A 21,889-nucleotide genomic window follows, 5' to 3' on the forward strand; every position below is an offset into this window, starting at 1 on the left:
TGGGTATATTAAGGGGCCTTCCCTCCCACTCTCTCACATACCACCTCCCCTCCGCATCACAATACAAGGAATCCTCTGCCTGAGATATTTAGATCCCAAACAAAAGACTCATTAGACAAATACTAAACCTGCCCTCTATTATTCATACTAAGGCAAATGTCCTTCATGTTTGCTTAAGAGGGAAGATGGTGTCCATTCATAAAACTATAAATAGCTAAACCCAGCGGATTTAGCCATATATAAAATCTGTATTATGACAACAGATGGTAGTGCATCTATAGTTAAAGACACGTCAGCCTGTTACAAATCTCTCAAACAAGAGGTTTATAATTCAGCTCCACACATTTGCTCCAGGTTGCTACCCTGGGTTTAAAGAAGAACAGGAGTACTTGTGGCACCTTAGAGACTAACAAATTTATTAGAGCATAAGCTTCCGTGGGCTACAGCCCACTTCTTCGGATGCATATAGAATGGAACATATATTGAGGAGATATATATACACACATACAGAGAGCATAAACAGGTGGGAGTTGTCTTACCAACTCTGAGAGGCCAATTAATTAAGAGAAAAAAAACTTTTGAAGTGATAATCAAGCTAGCCCAGTACAGACAGTTTGATAATAAGTGTGAGAATACTTACAAGGGGAGATAGAGTCAATGTTACTCTGTACCCTGGGTTTCAAATTCTCAGGCCTTGGCTACCCTGGCAATTCACAGCGCTGCACTTGCTGCGCTCAGGGGTGTGAAAAAACACACGCCCCGAGCGCAATGAGTGCAGCGCTGTAAAGCGCCAGTGTAATCAGCGCCTGCAGCGCTGCACGCTCTCTCGCAGCGCTGCAGGCTATTCCCCTCGGAGAGGTGGAGTAATTGCAGCGCTGCGAGAAAGTGTGCAGCGCTGTGAATCCGCAAGTGTAGCCAAGGCCTCAGCCTAGAAGTAGTTTAGAAAGAATTTTTTTTTTGAAAAATTGGTTTGACCTATTTTAATTCTGGGGCAGGGAAGGAAGCGTGTAAGAGTTACAAGCCTCTTTTCTGCTGCTTGTGCTATAAATGGATCCTTTTCTAAAGGAAGGAAGCTTGCAGCTGATTTTTCAGTCATGTTTTAACAGCTTCAGAGAAATGGTTATGAATTGACTGTTGCTAAACCTTGACACAACCACCCAGCTCTGTATACACTGATGGATCATTGTCTTCATAATCCGAATTGCCAGTGAGAAATAGAAGACTGAAAGTAGTATGGACAGTGATTTACTGGGGCAGAAGAATTCAGACTCTAGGGCATGTCAGTTGGACACTTGGAATGTGTTCGATACAGCATTCTCAACTTCCTGTCCTATCTGCTATGCCATGTTTCTGTGCACTATTAAACAGCGGCCACCCCAGAAACAGCTGCATCACAACAGCAGTGAAAAAAAGTTCACTGCAGTTGTACATGTACTTTGTAAAATAATTTGAGTTCCTTTGGGATAAAAGGCAACAATATTTATTTTCGTTGTTTGTTCTTACTACTGTAAGGAACTGCCCCATAAATCTAAGGCACTTTGTACTGCCTTAAGTGTGTAGAGGTCTCTCTCCAAAGCAGGGATGGTCTTACACACAGTATCACAATGCGTCAAGGCAAGCCCTTGATGTTACCCAGTATCTCTCACTGTATTTTATTACACTGATTACAGACTGACCTAATGTTACATATAAACAGTGGTTAGGAAGTCACCTAACAAATGAGGTTTGCAAAATATTCTAGTGTTAGTCTGAACCACACACAAAATATCCCAAAGAAATGAAAAAAGGCTCAGGAGACAGATCTTTATAAATACCTGTCTAAGTTCGTTCTGGGACTCTTCAATTTTTATTTTCCATTTGCTCTCCTCCTCTTCCACACTCCTCTGTAGTCTTTGTAAAATCCCCTCCTAACACAGAATTTTAGTTAATTTCATAGGAAGTTAATAGGAAGACTGGCAGTTTGCAGTGTCATTGGGTGAAAGTGACATGGTTCCCTACCGTCTCTGCAAGGACTGCCTTGTACTTCTCACACTCCAGCTGTAACATTATATGCATTTCCTCAGCCTCCTTCAGCTTCTGCTCCATAGCCTATGGGGGAGGGGGGAGAAGAGGGAGGGGGAAGAGAAATCCCACAGATTTTACATCAATTGACACACATTTATGTTCTATAATTAATCATCTTAATGTAACTATCAAGCCCTAGGTTATACACAGTTACAGGACTTCATTCTGCAACTGCATGGAAAGGGAAATCTTCAAATGACATCAGGTACAACATTCAACTAAGGTTTTTCCTATGTGTCTTTAACCTTTGTAATTATAAACGAGTGTGGTGCTATTGAAAACAAGAGGTAAGCCTCACGTGCGCTAATAGTACAGATCTAAGACCACGGAGTCTGGGAATGCTGTGCCGGGCATATAAACGAATGCTGGTTTTAGCAGCATGCAACTGCACGCTGCATAAAGTGTTCCAGTACACTGGGTTATAATGAAGTGTTTTGTAGATGTCTGACTTAAGTTAATCAAGAGCTATAAACGTGAGCAGTTTTCTCTAAAAACAGAGGATGAGTAACAGCTGGTGCTGTGTTTCAGCACATCACCGACAGCAAGACTCAATGTTTATTAATGTCACGACACTGCAGCAGCAGTGGAGGGGGAGGGGAAGTTTAACTGGAAGCCACTAAAGAATGGTTAACCTGCTGTTCAGTCAATGTGACCCTCCGAGGCTTGCTGTCCGCACAGATTCCAAGTCCCGTGTGTGAAATCAGATTCTTTTGGCCAGCAGTGTCCGTTGGAGCCGCACCTACACCTAGATCGCCTCTCACACCCCCAGCCCCCACGCCAGGGCATAAAGGACCCAACTATCACTCGACTCCTTCACCAATACAGGGTCCAGAAGATTGCACTAATTAACAGTAGCTCAGAAAAGCAGGCAGACACTGCTGGGATTCAGTCTCCTTGCCACAGGGGGCAAGAAGGAAATGAGGGACAGTCGGGCCCACTCCACCCATCACACATTCAGGTGAGTGGGGTACGAGGAGACCTAGGGTGCAGGTGCGGCCTAAACAGACACCGATGACCAAAAGAATCTCGCACGCAGGTGGCGCGTACGCTCCAATAATGGAATCCACATGGACAAGTTCTCAAAAGAACCACCAGTTCTTTTTACATCACTACGTAGTGTTGCTCTCACAATTTCGCAAGATTTTGTTCACCTGTTTACAAATTGCTCAGATCCCTTCATTATAGCTGGTTTGTGAATATCATTACGGATGTCAATTTTTACGCAGCCTGTTATCTGATTAGAACCTCATAAGCAATTCACAAGTTTCAACAGATCTGTGCTACACACAGGGTACCTTACGCTATTTGTACTGACCTTAACCTCCTCTGACCCTGAGGCCTCTCGTAAATATTCTCTTGCCGTCTTTTCAAACCCATGTATCCATTCACTGTGACTCTGTGGGGAAAAATGCATGTAATTAAAACTACCCACAATTTAAAATTTGAACAGGGAGCTGTGGATTTTCAACTCTCAGTGAGTGGGAATCTAATGCAGAGCTCCTATCTGCAGGAGCTGCATAGTCAGTTTTGTGCACAAACAAACCTGACAATTAGAGTCCCAGAGGGAGAGACACATTTCAAAGTGGTAGCTTCCAAAGGAGTAGAGACTAAAAACTTGTGTATTTATGTCATCTGTAGATGCTAGGATGTTCAAACAGGTATTTCTGAGGACCTGGAGAGCATCATTTCTCAAGATCCCTGTACATGAAACTACGAGGAGTCCGGGGGCACCTTAAAGACTAACAGATTTATTTGGGCATAAGCTTTAGTGGGTAAAACCCACTTCTTCAGATGCATGGAGTGAAAATTACAGATACAAGCAAAAATATACTGGCACATGAAGAGAAGGGAGTTACCTTACAAGTGGAGAACCAGTGATGACGAGGCCAATTCAATCAGGATGGATGTGGTCCACTCAATAATTGATGAGGTGGTGTCCAATTATTGAATTACTGATTGAATTGGCCTTGTTTTTACCCACGAAAGCTTATGCCCAAATAAATCTGTTGGTCTTTAAGGTGCCACCAGACTTCTCGTTGTTTTTGTGGATACAGACTAACACGGCTACCCCCGATACTTGTACATGAAACTGGCTATTGCCACACGGACGCCAAGACCTCACCAGGAAGGTGGCTACGTAAGAGCATAGGCACCAACTCCGTTGGTGCTCCGGGGCTGGAGCACCCACGGGAGAAAAATGGTGGGTGCTGTCATCCATCAGAAGCCTCCCCAATCAGCACCTCCCCCTTGCCAGTGGCCCACCGATCAGCACCTCACCCTACCAGCGCCTCCCGCCCGCCGCGATCAGTTGTTCAGGGCCATGTGCACGCTGGGGAGGGTGCAGAACATGGTGGAAAGAGGTGGGGCAGAGCGGGGATAGGAAGAGGCAGGGTGGGGCTTTGGGGGAAGGGGTGGAGTGTGGGTGGGGCCTAGGGCAGAGCGGTGGGTCAAGCAATCCCCGGCACAGTAGAAAGTCAGCACCTCTCTGTGTTAAGTGTTTATTTTAAATACTCCTAAGATTTTAAAACAAAACAAAATAGAGCCCCATGCTTTGTAGCCTCAATTCCTCTCCCTCTCAACGCACTGAGGTTAACTCTCAGAATCAAGCACACTACTTTTTCGTACCTTTGAAGACATTCTGGACTCAAACCAGTTTCTTCACTGGTTATAAAACTACTTTAGAAACAGCCTAAAAAAGGTCTGTTAATGGGAGTTGAGGGGAATGCTCAGCCCATGTGGGAAGTCAGGACAGTAATGATTTATATTGTAGCAGAGCCTAAAAAGGCTCCAGTCAGATATTGAGGCCCACTGTGCCAGGCAGTAGACAAGTACCTGCCTTAAAAAGTTTGCAATCTTGGCAAATGTCAAGACAGAACAGGTGGCTGACACAGATCCTGGGGAGGCAGCATGAGGCAACAGTAATATGATCTTTTTTTTTTTGCAGACTAGCTGTGTGCACCACGGGTCCAGCTGGCAAGGTACGTAAAGAGTAGGACAGGTTAGATGCAATGGAATACACATACAGACATTATAACCCAATGTACTGGAGCTTATCTTACCAAGTTGGAAGGAAGAGACACCTTGGGGAACAGTTTCTGCAGCAATTCTCTAGTTTCCATCTCCGCAGTCTCCAAGTATTGCTGCCTTTCCTGCATTGAGAGAGAGAGAGGGTCTCATGAAGCAAGTAATAAATTTCATAGACATGGCAATATCCTTTTCTAGACCTCAAATCGCGCATCTAAGCCAGGGCTTAGTTTTAGACTAACACAGGCTCCATTATTTCAAATATGGCCAAAATTTTTCTGAAACTGAATTGCTTCAGAACTTGGCCTTCACATTTCTGATTTTGGGTTGTTTGCATAACATTCTGCACCAATCTAAAGCATTCCTATGGAATTTTATAGGAGCGCACAGTCACCCTGTCAGAACATGGACTACACTGTGCAGAGAAAATGCATCCTCAGATTATGTATGGTTTCAGAGTAGCAGCCGTGTTAGTCTGTATCCGCAAAAACGAACAGGAGTACTTGTGGCACCTTAGAGACTAACACATTTATTTGAGCATAAGCTTCCGTGGTGGGCTGTAGCCAACGAAAGCTTATGCTCAGATTATGTAGACACTTCAAATCAGTAATAAAAATTAAGTGATATTTTAATAGTAAAAAATTAGGAATTGGACTGTAGAAAGAATCCACATTGGTTCTGATCAACTTTATTTTTTTTTTTAAATCACCCCAACAAAACCCCCTAATTTATAATTAAAGGCAAAGAGGAAGCTGTGTTAATGCACATTTGAACCAGGCCAAGAAAGCAATGCTATCTTTTCTAGATTTTATTTTACTATACTTAACGGGTAGTTCCTCCCTTCCGCCATCTCTCTCAGAGCCCTGGATGAAATGGAAAATTATTAGAGCTGGGTGAGATTCTATACGTTTCCTTTGCCTTTTCTGTATGTGTTTTACAATTTGTGGCAATATGAGCCCAATGACAAAACATAGTAGTATTTTAGGGCACCTTAATATTAAACAGGACAACCTATGAAATGTTTGGTTACCGTATTTGTAATAGATGGGTTTGTATGGACTTTTTGCCAGTCAGTTAACGCACTCCTCTTTATTCAGGATCTTTGGATTTATTTTGAAACAAGGCAAGCTGTACCAACTGTGCTCAAGGGAAGCATTCCTCACTAATACAATTTCATTTTTTTTTTAATTTGACTTATACATTACTGAGCCTTCTATTCTGCAGTTACTCAGCCGAAAGTGACATCTGCATCCTTAGTAGTTTGGGATCCAGTGTCAGAGACAGATGGGAGAGACACGAGGCCGTAAAGCTACGCGGTTAAATTTAATGTTAGCTTTCAGCAATAGAGGCTTCACCGAAAGAAGCAAACGCCAGTTTCATCAAAAATCTTCAGATTAAGAAAGAGCAATTAAATGTAGCGAGAAGCAGCTACATAGGCCTATTTCTCAGAATGCTGGGCTGAGCTAAGAGCATGCAGCGTTCTTTTGAAACAACCTTGAGATTCAGTCCTATTTCCCCCTTCCTCCGGCTAGCTGACCCTCCCTCCAAACACACTAAAGCAGCAGCACTTCTACTGTTTTGACATTTCAGGACTTTCAGTCCACGTTTCCTTTCAGAACAACCCATTCACAATTCCATGATTTCACTCTGAACATGTGTTTCAGTGGGAGTTTGAGCTTCCCATTCTTTCAGGAATATCAATGCCCACTAAATTGGCAGGCACGATTTGTATCAAGGTTTTTTAAAATAATCCAGTTGTTCCTATTCATTAGGCAATAAGCGCATTCAGCCTGACACCAAAAAGAAACGCCACTGACCACTGAAAGCAGTTCAGGCGTAAGGGTTAGGGTCTGGCTTTTGACAGTTCACCACAAGGACAATGATTCTAACAATTATGCAAACAAAAACAAATCAGCATGCCCACAAATTAAGAAAACTAAAAGTAATTTAAGACGACAGGTAGAAGCAGAGGTGAAAGTATATGAAAGCTCATTCAGAACAGACTATGTAAATTGCAGTAAAAGTTAAATGCTTCAATTTGAATTAAAAAAACTAGCTGCAGATTTGTTTCGAGTTTAATGCATTGTTTCTACCAGTTAACATTACAACCTTGGCAGTCTTGTTCGCTTTGTCCTGCAGCAATTTTTCAGTTGATGCCAATGCTTCCATTGCTTTCCAGTTTTTCTCCCGAAGGTCCTAATCATTTTTAGAAAGAATGATTTCAGTTCATCCAATATTCAAACTGTTTCTGCTTTTCCTTCAGAGGTATACTTTGTATTACACTCAGTAATTTGCATTTAAATGCTGGTTACTGCAAGATGATTTTGCTGAATAAGATGACGTACACTAGCAAAAAACAAGTGTGATGTTTGAGAGTTTGAATGAAGAAAGAAAAATGCCAATTTCCCACACGTACACCCACCCATGTACTCAGAATTGTCCCCGTTGTTAGTGTACTACAAGCATATTATTATTGGGCTAACAACCCTGCACTTTGACTGCACTTGTGAGAGGAAAGAGGAAAGTACTCAGAAGTGAGGAACATAGACACCAAACCACAGATTACAAAACGAAGCTTAGGCATGTGGATTTGCCTAATCTAGAATGACCCTAAATACACATGGAAGTGTATCTGCTTAAATCCGAATCCTGCGATAGGATCCCGGCAGGTAGATCCTTGCACCCAAGCATGGGATCAGGGCCTCGATTTGCATTATTACACAAAACTCATCCTCACTATATGGAATTAAAGAGACCCCAACTTCATTTCTAACCCATTCACTTTAATTTGGGAGTTTTGCCAGAGTGATGAGCACATTCCCAATCTGCCCGTGAACAACACAGTAATTTGCTGTGCTCCTACTTCTTTCTTGGCAAGGTCGTCAAACATGTTCTCCACAAGATAGATCATATTTCACAGTTTGGAGTCCGAGGTAATTGGTTAACTCAATTTGAAGATAAAATATTGCACCTCCATTATCTGGAAAGGGTTGCTGGGTTGGGAAGAAAGACTACTGGTGCTTGGGAACTTGCCTTTTCCAGCCTTCAAAACTAACAGTAAGTCCTTGGCAAGCTACTGATTAGACCGCTGCATTTTTAGTTACTAAACAAAAAGCATGACATCCAAACATACATTCAACATTTCTGCATCACCACTTCTGTCGCCTGAGTATCCCAACTGCAATGTAGTTGTTATAGAAGAGCAAGCACGTCCCAGAGAAATTGTGGAGTGGCGTGAACCTAAAGGCGTGGTCTCTGATTAGCCTTAACTGGAGTTGCGTGTGCAGTGAAGGGGGCACATACACGTGGCATTCCACAGAATATGAGCCAGGAATACAAGAGACATGGTCAATTTACTGTCCCATGCTAACTATTCTTTGAGAACACATGTTCATTGGTCAACTCCCCACCATTTCTGGTTTTGCTTTGAAGCTACGTTGTTGCTCACCACAGACAAACTAGCAAGTTCTCTTCTTGGCATTTTCTTGTATTACAGGTGTCCCCTTTACATCAGGCAGCCAGAATTTTCTTGACTCGTGCATTAGAGATTTTTACACGCTATTTTGCTTTATAAATAGGTTTGATCTGTTGGATTTGTCAATGTTTATATATTCATTTTCTCCTATTAAGACACCCATAGCATCCATGGGCTCCAGACTCCTGATGTCCAGCCTGGCACAGATTATGCATGTTGTGGAAGCAATGCAGTAGGTTAATGTGTGAGAAGAGATGAGTGCAAGCATCACTTTGTTTCGCCCATCAGCTGATGATCGGAGCACTGCCATGGCTGCAGTAGAAGGGACACTTGTGGCCCTTCACTTTTCACTGTAAGAAGTGGGATTATACATTTTTAGAAACGGGGGAAGCCAGATTTGAGTCATGATGGTATTATTTCTCTGTGCTGTCCAACACACAAATCAGATAACGGCAACCATCTTTTTCCCCAGTGAGACTCTAAGTTTGACAGTACGGTTAACCACATTCAATTTAAGTTTATGAGAATGCCATTAGATCTTGCTCTCCAGCAATTTCCCCTTCCCCAGGGGTTAAGAGAATGTACAAAGATTTAATAGCAAAACTCAAGTGTTTGGCAAACTAAGATTCTTAGGGTAGCTGTTCCCCAGGGAGAACTGAAGTGAGCACACAAGCTGGTACAGGGCTATAGAACAGGGCTTGTTTTCATGGCAGCAGAATATCGGGCACTGTTTCGTTTTACGCACACAGAACTACCCCTTGAGTTTTTGAAGAATTTACTTACATTGTTCTTTTTCCTCTGTTGTTCAACAGCATTTTTCAGGGAGCCTAGCTCATTTCGGAGACTGGTGATTTCGGTCTCTTTTCCTGCAATACTGAATTAGCAGAACAGTCGGTCACAAATCTTCACATGCAAGATACTTAGAGTGAAAGATTGAGATTTTCTCCTTCTCCCACTTTGCTTGTAGCGAAGGCAGATTAATGTAGCCTGCATGCAAAACGGGGCAGTTTTGGAGAGATCCACCCATCTTGCACAGAGTCACGATCATGCAGTACTCATTGAACAAGTGCGCAATTTCAAACACCTAGTCCTCATCTGAAAGATCCTGCATGATTGTGCCATTACCTCTTTGTTCATAGTCCTCCTCTTGCTTCCAATGCTTTGGTCTTACTGCTCATTTTAGTCCCCCTCCCCCCGCTCTCCCCTCCCCCAAGCACTTAATCAGACTGCCCCTCTCTTTGGGCCAGCACCCCTCTCTCATTGTCTGCCAGACTCCTTTCTTCAAATCACTCCTCAAAACCCATTTCTTCCAGAAACCCTTTTCAACAGCTCACCCTTAGTTATCTACTCCCTCCGCTTCCGCAAGGGATGTTTTACTTCCTGTCTATTTTAGATTGCAGGCTCTCTGGAGTAGGGAGCATGTCTGCCTGGATCCGCAGAACCCAGTGCGAGGTATTCAGCAGTATTTAAGTGATTGTAAACCAAGCAGAGAGAAAAAAACGTGGCACATTTTAATGCATGAGAACGAGTGCAAGAGACCATTACACACATTGTAAGCAAGCACTGCGTAACCTTTAACACAATTATTTCGGCATGCTTCACTTCTAGCTTGTAATACCCTGTCATTCCTGAGCTTTTCCTCAAGATGATATTTAGGCCAGCCAGGCAATTTCATGACATGCACAAGAATTCACTGGGAAGCAAAGATCTAAACATTCACTTTGCTTGGAACCTTAAATGAATTTTTATCTCAGCCACCAGAAGGGTAAGGCTAGCCCATTAACCTTGAGCGTATTTAAATTTAAGCTCTAAGAAATGGCTTGCTTCCACTGTGCCCTCAACATAGAATAGGAGAGATTCAGGGTTTGCAGAACCCCTGAGCTAGCGATTGCGATTCAGAGAGTTACATCTGTGACGCTCCAATTTACCAGACACCTAACTTATTACGGTCATTTCTCACTCGCATGCCTGATGCTTTTGAAAACCATTTGGTTTGTAGTAGGTACAAGTTTTCAGTGCAATAATGGAAGTCACGTGTATTAAAAAACAATTACCAGCAATACTTACACTTGCAGCAGCTCGTCGCTTTGGACAGCCAGAGACGCCTACAAACAGATCAGAAATACATTAAAACGGATTAACAGTAGCTGGGAGTGCTGTCGAGGAGGTGCCTTGCTTTGCTTACCAGAGCTCCCTGCCAGATCAAGCAGCAACATTAGCAGCCTCCTGTCCAGTCTTTTTTGGCCAGAAGGTTGGTGACTGCAACACGTGGCCTGAAGGGGAGTGAATGCGAAGCAGGGGAGCAATGTGGCGGGGTAATCAAGACTGCAGCACGGATGCAGACCCACAAAAAGGGGGAGAGAAGGGACAGAGGCACCAGATATCCAGCAACTGGGAAATAGTTACAAATTCCCTTAATGTGTCTTTAAATTGTTCCAGGATTGGGGCAGCTGATAAAGAATGGGCATTAGCCTACTGTGCATACTCAAGGCAATGAGCCCCATCAATGTCAGTTATCACAGTCAAAGTGGGAGCCATACCTGCTTACGAGTCTCTTGCTTTAATTCTTGGATTTGCACTTTAAACAAGTCGTTTTCTTTTTGTGCCTCCTGTATAAAGAAAGAGAAGCGATGACATTATCTTCACACCCGTACACTCCTGTTTACCACCCAGGACACTAGCGCATAGGATGCTTATTCCCCATTAACATCTCACCTGTAACTGTTTTCCTTTGTTTGTAATTTCTCTCCCCCTTTCTTCTAACACAGCTTCCATCTTCTTCACCTCTTCTTCCTTCTCTTTCAATCTGTGACGTTCATTCAGGAAATCAAAAAGTGCATTGATTAAAAAATAAGCATCACTCTGGATCAGAGAGTTTGATGCTCTAGAGAGGGCTAGCTTCACAACAGTCAAGAAATTAAGCCTGTACATTTACAGCATATACATGACATAAGATGCTGCCAAGCAAGGTCAATCCGCAGGGACCACCACAGCACGAAGTAGTCTCCACATACAAGCAATCTTTGATCTCTGTGCCAAGAAAGCCAAAAATAGCACCAGCAGTGATACTGCAGGTACCTGCCTACTAAGAACTGGCCTGAAGCTATTGAGTCATTTTCACATGTCACTTAACAGCAAATTCATTTAGTCACCATCAACGTACATAACATTCAAACCAGAAACAGGGGAAAGGTTACAAATCCCCCTCCAGCTAGCTCCCTAGAAGAATTAAACCTGGCTTCTGTGATTTCAACCTGGAATCCCAGGTTTGGCCTGGAAGTAGCTAGAATGTCACCTGAGGCACATGGCCAGGGACAATGTTTCAAGACTGTGGAAGGCGATTCCATCTCTCTTTTATTGGGCTGAACAGGCGTGGGACATTACCAAATGTTGTGGTGGATTCTCCATCACTGTCAATACGGGCCTGTGTCATAGGCGGGTGGACTAGATGTTCACAGTGGTCCCTTCTGGCTATATAATCTATGAATTGTCTCTCTGAGAAGCACACTAAGCTATCTGAATCTAAAGATGTTTAAAGCAGCTCGCTTATGAAACACCAAATACGCGCATCTTTATCTCTCTTAATGTTCGTTAGTGTGACAACACTATCTGTTAGCATGAAAGCAAAAAGACAATGGAAAATGTAACTTTACAAATCAAGTGGTAGAGTGCTCCAGGAGTCCTGTGGAGGTAAAAAGCGACAAAGAGTCCTGTGGCACCTTATAGACTTACAGAAGTATTGGAGCATAAGCTTTCGTGGGTGAATACCCACTTCGTCAGACGCATGTGCCAATACTTCTGTTAGGTACCACAGGACTCTTTGCTGCTTTTACAGATCCAGACTAACACGGCTACCCCTCTGATACCTGTGGAGGTAAATTAGCCATCTGTATCTCTTGCTGTTTAGTTGGTTGCTGCCTGAGTGGGTACTTCTAAACAGCCCGTAGTAGCAAATGGATCTCAGAACCCAAGGTCCAATTTAAAAGTGCCGTGGACACAGCTATTTTTAGCACGGTACCGCAAGCCCAAGCCTGTCACCCTGCACTTGAAGGCTTGCTGCCAGGGGCCAGGCAGACGTACCCTTCAATGCTGTATAGACCCTGGCCACTTTGTCAAACATATGCTTAATGTCAAGATAGATGGGGAGAGAACAGAATACCGAGAGTGCTGAACACATAAGAGCTACTAGGCACGTGTTAAGAGTCTAGTGAAATTAAAGAAGCCTCTATGATCACTTCCTTTTGCTCTGTGTATGCGCATTAGTATTTAGTCAAGCTGCTGCACTTCCATCAGCACTAAAGCTTATTACACCAAAGCACATAACAATTCCCACAATGAAGTCCCACACATTTCAATTTAAGATAAATCACAGCACAGAGACCAGAAAGCACAGAAGAGGACACTTGAGAAGCTGCTAGGCATACTTACAAGATCTCCAGATCCTGGACTTGTGACACAGCAGATACCTATCAAACAGAAACATTCAGACCCATACTGACAGCACAGTAAACACCTTCAGTTTAACAGTGAACATTTACATCAGTCAGAATAATGATACCTAGCTCTTAGATAGCGCTTTTCATCAGTAGATCTCAAAGCACTTCACAAAGGGAACTACAGAGAATGAAGTGTCACTTTTCTAGGAAAGACCAAAGGTTTTTAGGTCAATTGAGTTTAAACATTTATATTGCTCCAAAAACCACATGACCCCAAATTTTAAACAAACAAACAAAACCCCCACAAAACTGATACCAACTGGCACAAATCTAACTCAACCAGCCTCTACCACCTCCAGCCACCAGTGGGATAAATTACTCCCTGGCTACAGAACTGACTTAAAGACAGAGTGTGTGTGTTTGGCACCACCTCTTGCCCTCAGAAAAATGAACCAAATGTCAGCACTGCAGAGTTAATTCATGCAGCAGCAACCTACCTTGAGAGCATGCTGCATGCCAGCCCTTTGGTGCCCCATGCAGGGAACAAAGAGCAAAACCCCAGCCCATCACAACTTCTGTGATAAATCAAAGGGGAGAGGCACTTTTAGATTCCAGGGCTTTAAGTGCCCCCAGGAGATGGAGCTCTGTCTTGTGTCTATGTCACGCTCACATCAGTCTGAGACACTGAAAGACAGGCAGTCTGCACTAGCTACAATTACCATGTGGTCTGCACAAAGAACTCCAAGACATGCACACCACTTCAGTTCAGCCTCAAGGGGCCAAAAAGCAGAAACATGTGATAAAGTTCACAAACTTCAAAGGCTTCAGATCACTGCTACCGCCACTATTGGTAAGAAACCCCCTCCATTTTTGCTATTTTTGCAACTTTAGCCTTGTCTTAATCAACTCAAGCTAAACCACGACAAGCCATTGCAAATCGAAATAAGCATGTCCACACAGCCTTCTGCACTGGTTTAACCAAGGGCTTGTCTACATATGGAGTTATTCCAGAATAGATATTGCACTATCAATTCACTCTACCTTAATACAAAATTAACTTTCAAGTGTATACAAGTCCTAAATAGGTTTAAAATCACTAAGTTAAACTAGGGCCTGTCCTTTCAAATGGGCCATAAGTAGAAGCAAAAAGCATTTGTCCAATTCAGAAGCGTGACGGGTCAGACTAGGGTGTAAACAAGGAGGCCCTGCCCCATCCTAGGGCTGGCTATTTCAACAGGAACAAGAAGTTGAACTAAAGAGAGGGAAGTATATTGGAACTAGAAGCCATGCAGGCAGCAGCAAGTGATGGTGGTTTTCCTCAGGCCCTAAAAGACTTAACCTAACCAGAAGCTTTGTTCTTTAGACTTTAAGTTGGGAGCTCTGACCCAGGTGAAGTGAGGACCCTATGAACTGTGTACGGTACTTGCTACGGTCCTGAAACCTTAGTAAAAGAAGAAATGCTATTTTGTTAATGTGTGTTGGCTCCTCCTTGCCCTGTGAAAGTGAATCTGTTAATTTCCCCTGATGGGGCAGGAAGGCAGAGTGCACCCACAATGCTGTACCGGGGATGGCCCATGCCTTTACAAAAACCCAAAGACGTCGCCAGACCATTCTGCTCGGGAATCCATACCTGCTGTCGCTGTTCCAAGTTCTGTTGCTCTAGTTCCTGAACCTTCCGGGTTAAGTGGGTAATTGTATCTTGTTGACTCTTTGGATAGAAAAAGATTTAAGTGTCTGTAAATTCTGTATTCATAGTTATTGCATCAAACACTTTGCTGGACAATAAAAAAAAAGTTTACCTGCAACGATTCTCCTTTCTTAGCAATATCTTTCTCCTTCTCTTCCAATAAGGCCTCCACAGTTTTCATCTGTTCTTCCTTTCCCTTCAACCTGTATCATTATGCACAAAAAAGTGTTTTATCCATTTGAAAAAACACAAACTTTGCAGCGAGTGCGTAACAAACAAGAGCAGGCTGCATGATCAAAGGCTCCGCTGCAGTTTATGCCAGTTGAACAGGAGTATGAACACTTCCATTTCACTCTGCTTTTGCAGGGAGCTTGAAAGGCACACTTGATCAATGCTACAGCTCATTAAATCAAAGTGGACTGAAATTCTGCACCGATATACGTTGCAGTGATTCCATACACATTTCCCCTTGTCTCAAGATATTTCCCCCCGCTCCACATGAAAGGGGCTGAATGGATAGTCATGGAAATTTAAGTCGTATTTTTCCACACAAGTACAGAAAGGAGACCAGTGTAAACGTCCCACATTGCCCTGCTAGCGTTTCTCAACTCTGACTTGGATGTAGCACCTGTCAAGTAGTTGGGTCTCTATGCCCACTGAACACCTGACAACCCGCTCGGCGATTTCAGCAAATAGCCCCGCTACGGCAATGGCATACGTAAGAAGGATGCTTGTCCACTACTACTACTTGCTCATTTCACACAGAATGGAGATCAGAGAAGTTGAAATGTTCTTAAAACAAAATGTGAAGAAGGATGCCATAGAGCAGATTATATGCTTCCGTTATAGTAACAGTACTTACAGGTTCTGAAGGTCCTTGACTTGTGAAGTGATCGATACCTAAAGACAAACATTTGGAACTTAAATCACTCTTATAAGACTAGTCTATCCACGTCAAAGTCCAGTATATACAGCTACGTAAACAGACAACTATTAAAATTAGTTTGGGGAGGAAGAATGGGAAAACAAGGCCATCAGAGATTGTTAAAAGGGTCACTGTCTAGTAGTTTAGGTCTGGAGGAAAGCGTTACAAAACTGAATGTTATCATTTACACACCTTTCACAATGATTTAGCACACTCCCTGCAGCGTCACAAATAGCAGCACTCCAGCACTGGGCCAGTGTACGAGAACCAGAGGCATAAACGGACTCTAAAGACATCTGTTTTGTTCCACTAGCCACCCTGAGTGAAGTTCAAAACAGATGATCTCTTATTAATTTAGATCTGAACACAAGAGATTTTTTAATAGGATTTCCAGACTGCTAGTGCCCCTTTACGTCTCTGTTCAAAGAAGGATGCCAAATGGAGTATTTAATTTTTGTGGGTGGATGAAAGGGAGAGACAGAGCTTACCTGGAATATTTTTTCATTTGAATTCTATATCAAAACAGCAGACTATAAGCCTACGGTCCATACTCCTAGCAAGAGACCTGGTAGGAATCACAATAGCTCAAAGCCCATTAACTCCAGTAGGTAGTACCCTGCTCCAGTGCAGCACTAAAACCTGAATTATTTCCAAGGCCTTGTCTACAGCAGAGAAATGCATCATGCGAAGTAATGTTTGTTCCACTATAAAAACACCTCATGTCCATACCCGCAGGTGTGTCGAACAGTTTACAGGGGAACTAGTTACTATTTAGAGCAGACTACGCATCAGAGCTAGACAGTGTTGGGTCCTCAGTCATTTTGGTGCCAGTGTGGACTGACTAGCCAAACGGGTTCAACTAGCGCTCTGCTAACACTCCACAGTGCCCTGGTGGTTTCACAAAGTCTCCCACAATGCACTGCACGAGCACAGCTCTCACCTCCCAGAGCAGCACTTCAAGGAGGTGGTGTCCTATCTAGCTCTCATGAGACTGCAGCTGCATATTGTGTTCAATTCTGGGCACGCTACCAGAGAATTAAGGGAAAAAAGCAGAGCAAACATCAAGACCAGGAGGGATTGCTTTAGGAGAAAAGATTAGACAGAAAAATGATGTATAACTTTGACGAACACCCTCTAAATCAGGGGTTCTCAAATGAGGTGGTGACCCATCAGGTGGTTACGTGGGGGTCATGAGCTATCAGCCTTCACCACCCATCACTGCTTCGCCTATAGCATTTATAACAGTGTAACTTAAAAAATGTGTTTTTAATTTATAAGGGGGGGGTTGCACTCAGTCTTGCTGTGTGAAAGGGGTCACCAAGACAAACGTTTGAGAACCACTGCTCTAAATATTTGAAGGGGATGAGCATAGACGAGAGGTAAGAGTAAGGGTAGTGAATCGAGGTATAACTAGGAAGAACTAGGAAGAATGGGGTGAAATCAAGAAAAGTAAAGTATAGGCAAAATATCAAGCAACTTCCTGACAGCAGGATAGAGAAGACTGCCTGGACAACAGTATCCTAAATAGGGACAGTAGACCCATTGTTTGGGACACTAGATAAACTAGGACATCGGATATTTTTTTACCTCTTTGCTCCTCATAGATGGAGTGAAAACTCACTCTGCAAAGAGTTGTTTTCAACTACTGGCTAAGGGAAGAGAATGGCTGGCGTGTATACCTGGAGAACAGAAATGCCAAGAGCACAGGCCTTCTAGCTTTAGAGGGGATGGATAGGATTTGACAGGAGGAAAATACCATTTGACCCAGTAGCTTTGAGCTGGTGGAGCAGCTGACGCAGGACAGTAAGAGGAAGCGCCTTCACTCTTTGTAGTCAAAGGGAACAGAACACTGGAGGCACTAGAGGGTGCCAGGGCTCTACAAAACGAAGGTGTGAAACTGCTGGAACTAACTGCGCAGAGCTTTGAGCTACGAGTTCTCGCCACGTCTCTCACTAGCAAGCACAGGACTGAGAATCTGTTATGGGGTCGCTGACGAAGACGTCTGTTCGACTGTATCTTTATAGTTTTGTACCCTATCACCAAGGGCTTCATTTTGGTTTGTAGAGATTTTTACCAAAAAAATTTCCCGGTTTTACAAAAAGCTATTTTTTACCGAATTGCATCTGAATTTTGGGCCACTAAGGAACACAAAGAGACTAATGATGTTAAGAAAATCCAATACACTACATTAGGTAGACGTGTTTAGGTTAAAAATAAGTTAGTCTAAGTGTTAATGCGAGACTGGCTGTTAAAGTAAGGCTGTGTAAGACACATGTACATGTATGCACACATGTACATCAGTGCTCAAAGCCTAAATAAAGTGCCCAGACTTTAAACTTTACTTTAAACTCCCTAGACTTGACTCCCTGCTCTGGAAGGAAAGGTGTCATCTCGGGTAACCTGGGTAGACCCAAGGGGAACCCCAGAGACCCATTTCCCTGCTCCAGGAGAGATGGCGGCTCGGTAACCTGTGCAGATCAGGTAACTAACCCATCATTTCTCCTTCCAGAGTGGGCCTGGAAGGGGTAAAAGGAGGCAGAGTGGGTAGATGGTGTCCTCTCCACCCCCACGTCTTCTGGGACCCCTTCGGCAGGAGAGATGGTGGCTTGGTAACCTGGGCCACCATCTCTCCCGCTGGAGCCAGGTCAGAAGTACTCTTACTTTTCTCTATTCACTGGGGTATTTTCCTGTCCCCCAGTATTAACCCCGATATTTACCCAGAAAAAAGTGAAGTTAATTTTTGCACTGATTTTTACACTTTTTTTTTTTAATTTTTGTAACAAACCCCGAAATTCCCATGAAATGTTAAACCCAATAACCCAAAGTGAAGGGCCTTCCCTAGAACAAACTTCACCCTACAAAACCAGGCCTCATCCAGTGACAGGCCCCAGTAAAACAGCCGACGTACGAGAACAGATATGCTAGTAAGCAAAGCATCCATTGCAAGGCTGCCCCATACTTCCAGCTCTAAGGAATTTTACCTGTTTTTCCATCTCAAGCTGGGAATTTCCTACTTCTTCTTTCAGAGCCTCTATTTCCTGTGTGAAAGCCTTTTCAATGACAAAACAGACAGGATTGGACAATGGAGACAGACCACAAAATGTATTCTACAAGTTTACTACTACTAAATACAAGGCAAGAACAAATAAATGGAAGTTAATGGCACAGACACAGAAAGGCAACAGCACGACTCTGATAGGTACCTGAACCGTTTTCTCCTTGTTTGCAACTTTGAGGACTTCAGCCTCCAGGAGTTCTTCCACCGATTTTATCTTTCCATCCTTCTCACGAATTCTTAGCACAGAACAGAGAGGAAACATCACAAGCTAGTTGAACTAGCGTAAGTGATCATTATTAACATCACAGTAGCCCCTAAGAGCCCCAGACAGTCCCCTCTGTGCTTGGTGCTGTACATCTGTATATCAGAACCACACAAGTGGGTATTCTACACACATCCAGGGTAGCGGAAGGAGGAGGATAGGGCAATGTGGTACAAGCTTGCTTTTGCAATAACTAGCTCTGTGCACCGTTGGTAGTAGGGTGACCAAATGTCCCAATTTTATAGGGACAGTCCCGATTTTTGGGTCTTTTTCTTATATAGGCTCCTATTACCCCCCACCCCGTCCCGATTTTTCACACTTGCCGTCTGGTCACCCTAGTTGGTAGGTACCTAGTTTGGTTTGCAATCAGTAGCAGTAGTCCTAGTAGGCCACATGCCTACCTTCAGATTTCAAGTTCTGGCAAACATGCTTCAGCAAAATATTTACTGCTTTTTTTTGTTTTTCTTAACCTTTAAGGGTAAGAAATACAAATCCACTCCTTTTACACACATTAACGGAGAACCAGCCAATAATCTAATGGTCCAGCATCTAGTGACCCAGGACAGGCCTAGACCCCTAAGGCCTGGGCTAGCAAAACTAATGTGAGTCCTACGTCAATCGACTCCTGTCCCCTACACTATTTAGTGTAGATCTATTACTGGATTTACAGAAGCATTAGTTTAGCTTGATGTGTTGCTCAGAGCTCATACAGCCATGCAAACTTTGTGCACCGGATTAAAATGGAATGTTCAGGAGAGGCAACATACCCCTGAACGTAGCAAAGAGGAGTTGGAAAAGTGGGATGAGGTTTAGGGCAGAGGGATAACAGGTTCCTAACGCCACTTACACTTTCTGAAGTTCTTCCACCACTGATTCGAAAGAAATCTGAGAAAAACAAATATTTAGTTTAGAGAGACTGAAGGGTTCAAAGTAACTAACTGGTGGTTAGTGGGAGGGAAAGGGCCTGGAGAGCGCAGGGATCAGTAATGGGACACAAAGCTTTGCGAGCTCTAAGGTGCTGGTTTGAATTTGGTCTGGGTTTGTAGTGGCCCTAAGTTTTTATCATAGGATGGTGGCTTGATGGCTTCTATGGTGGTCCCTAGTGGACTAGTGACCACCATCATCACAAAACTCATCCAAGTTATTGCAACACACAAAAGCAAAGGCTCAAGATGAGCTATTAAACTGGCAATGCCTCGTGAGATAAAGCCCAGCCATTGCTTCTTTAACAATGGTCAAGGCATACCACAAAGGCACTGGAATTACCCCAGTGTGTAGGAGCCTTAGGCATGGACCAGCACCCCACAGGGCTAGGCAGGCACTGTACAAACACAGACCACAAAGACAGTGGACTCAAAACCTCTGCCTGGCCCTTAAGGTCACTAGTCCATTTTTTAGGTCACAGACAGCACTCCCAGTGCAATCAATAACTCTGTGTACAAGTGCAGGTCAGGCTTTGCTAATTAAGTGGGTAGGTTTATTAGTACATATAGTAAAAAAAAAAAAAAAAAAAAACTACAATCATTGGCACATAGTGCTTAACAGACTTCATTTGATATCACCAGATTGTTATCATGATCTGTATTTCCTTGAGCTTTGGGGAGGACAGAGAGATGGGGGCTGAGATATTGGGGGAAGCAAGAGGCAGAGAAATTTCTTTGCCAACTGTCTGGTTTAAAGGGGTTGGGATTTGCTGCTGGATTTGTTATTCTGTTGTATAGATCGCATTTTAGCAGCCAGTAAAGCAAGTAGAAAATGGGGCTAGATATTGTACATTTATAAACTTGAAAATCAATAAGTAGAAATTTATATAGGCTCCCCGTGAGCTTTTTTCAGTATTAAAAGCGCTCTCATGAGCTGTTTGGGTGAAACCCGGTGCCAATAGGTGAGTAGACTCCTGCAACTGCCCAAAGAATAAAACAAGAACATTATATAATGGACACATACACCCCCCCCTCCCCAAAAAAATTAGATCAAAGTTTTGATCATATAATTAGACATCATAATTCATATGTACCAGAGGGCTACATTCAGGTTGCCTGGGCAACCTTACTTCTGGCATTTCCCAATTTGAAGGTTTGACTTTGCAACTTTAATATTTTGAACATAGGTTTGTATGTATAATTTCCTAGGTTTTATTGTTTGTTTGTTTTTTTAAATACTAAACACAGAAATTGCATTGTATGGTATCATACAGACTCCATGGGCGTCATCAGTAGGTTTGGAACCTTTAGATCAAGAGGCGCAGACTTCTACCATTTGAGCTAATCGAGTAACTGACAGCAGTAGTAGGTTGTCACCCTCTATGTGGGCCAGCGCTAGAGAGGAGTAGAGAAAGACTTTGCCAGTGGGTTTCACAGATGTTTGCTGACAGCAGAGGAACGGTGAGATCCGGAATCCTGCGTTCCATTTCAAGATCTGGAGGCGAGAGACTGGGAGGGAATGAGAATGGGGAAGATACACAGGATGGAACTGGGAATGGTGGGACAAGGAGATTGGGATGGGATATTCTGAGAGGTGAGACTAGGACTTGCTGGAAAAAGAGACTGGGATGAGATGCCTGCAGAATGGAGACTGGGACTGGCTAGCTAAGGAGAATGGGGCCGGAATGAGGAGCAAGGAGTGGGAGAAGAGAAGTCAGGAATGGGTTGGAAGGGCTGGGGCAGAAGAGGGTCCCACTTGGGGGAACAGATTGAAGAATTTATACCCACTAGAGCCGGCTCCTTTCCAGAAGTTGGAATGGAACCCAAGATTCTCGAGTCTCACCATTCCTCTGCAGTCAGCAAATATCTGAATATCTGGATCTAATGGTTCCAACCCTGCTGATAACCCATGTGGGTATCAAAAAATTGTACAAGATTATGTAACCAAAGGGTGTCTCAATGCATAGAGACGCAAGGTGGGTAAGGTAATCTCTTATTGGTAGAGCCCTACCAAAATCACAGCCATGAAAAACGC

General features: G+C 43.4%; 1 protein-coding gene across 36 annotated transcripts in view; it reads right to left on the reverse strand.

Moving 5' to 3' along the window:
• KTN1 (kinectin 1) overlaps window positions 1-21,889 on the reverse strand; it is a 109,919-nt gene that overhangs the window by 13,619 nt on the left and 74,411 nt on the right. For 14 of the 36 annotated variants that reach the window (XM_065593855.1, XM_065593858.1, XM_065593883.1 and 11 more), the window contains exons 22-37: window positions 19,779-19,816; window positions 18,815-18,905; window positions 18,593-18,661; window positions 15,549-15,586; window positions 14,799-14,889; window positions 14,630-14,707; window positions 12,992-13,029; window positions 11,279-11,369; window positions 11,104-11,172; window positions 10,631-10,668; window positions 9,347-9,437; window positions 7,198-7,284; window positions 5,124-5,213; window positions 3,380-3,460; window positions 1,999-2,088; window positions 1,815-1,907 (exon numbers count right to left, since the gene is read on the reverse strand). In XM_065593855.1, the coding sequence (XP_065449927.1) occupies window positions 1,815-1,907; window positions 1,999-2,088; window positions 3,380-3,460; window positions 5,124-5,213; window positions 7,198-7,284; window positions 9,347-9,437; window positions 10,631-10,668; window positions 11,104-11,172; window positions 11,279-11,369; window positions 12,992-13,029; window positions 14,630-14,707; window positions 14,799-14,889; window positions 15,549-15,586; window positions 18,593-18,661; window positions 18,815-18,905; window positions 19,779-19,816 (1,173 nt within the window). The remainder of the gene's footprint in view (window positions 1-1,814; window positions 1,908-1,998; window positions 2,089-3,379; window positions 3,461-5,123; window positions 5,214-7,197; window positions 7,285-9,346; window positions 9,438-10,630; window positions 10,669-11,103; window positions 11,173-11,278; window positions 11,370-12,991; window positions 13,030-14,629; window positions 14,708-14,798; window positions 14,890-15,548; window positions 15,587-18,592; window positions 18,662-18,814; window positions 18,906-19,778; window positions 19,817-21,889) is intronic. The other 22 variants (XM_065593888.1, XM_065593880.1, XM_065593886.1 and 19 more) reach the window with 3 other exon arrangements.

Source organism: Chrysemys picta, chromosome 4 (genome assembly GCF_011386835.1).
Source record: "Chrysemys picta bellii isolate R12L10 chromosome 4, ASM1138683v2, whole genome shotgun sequence".
In the NCBI taxonomy this organism is placed as follows: Eukaryota; Metazoa; Chordata; order Testudines; family Emydidae; genus Chrysemys; species Chrysemys picta.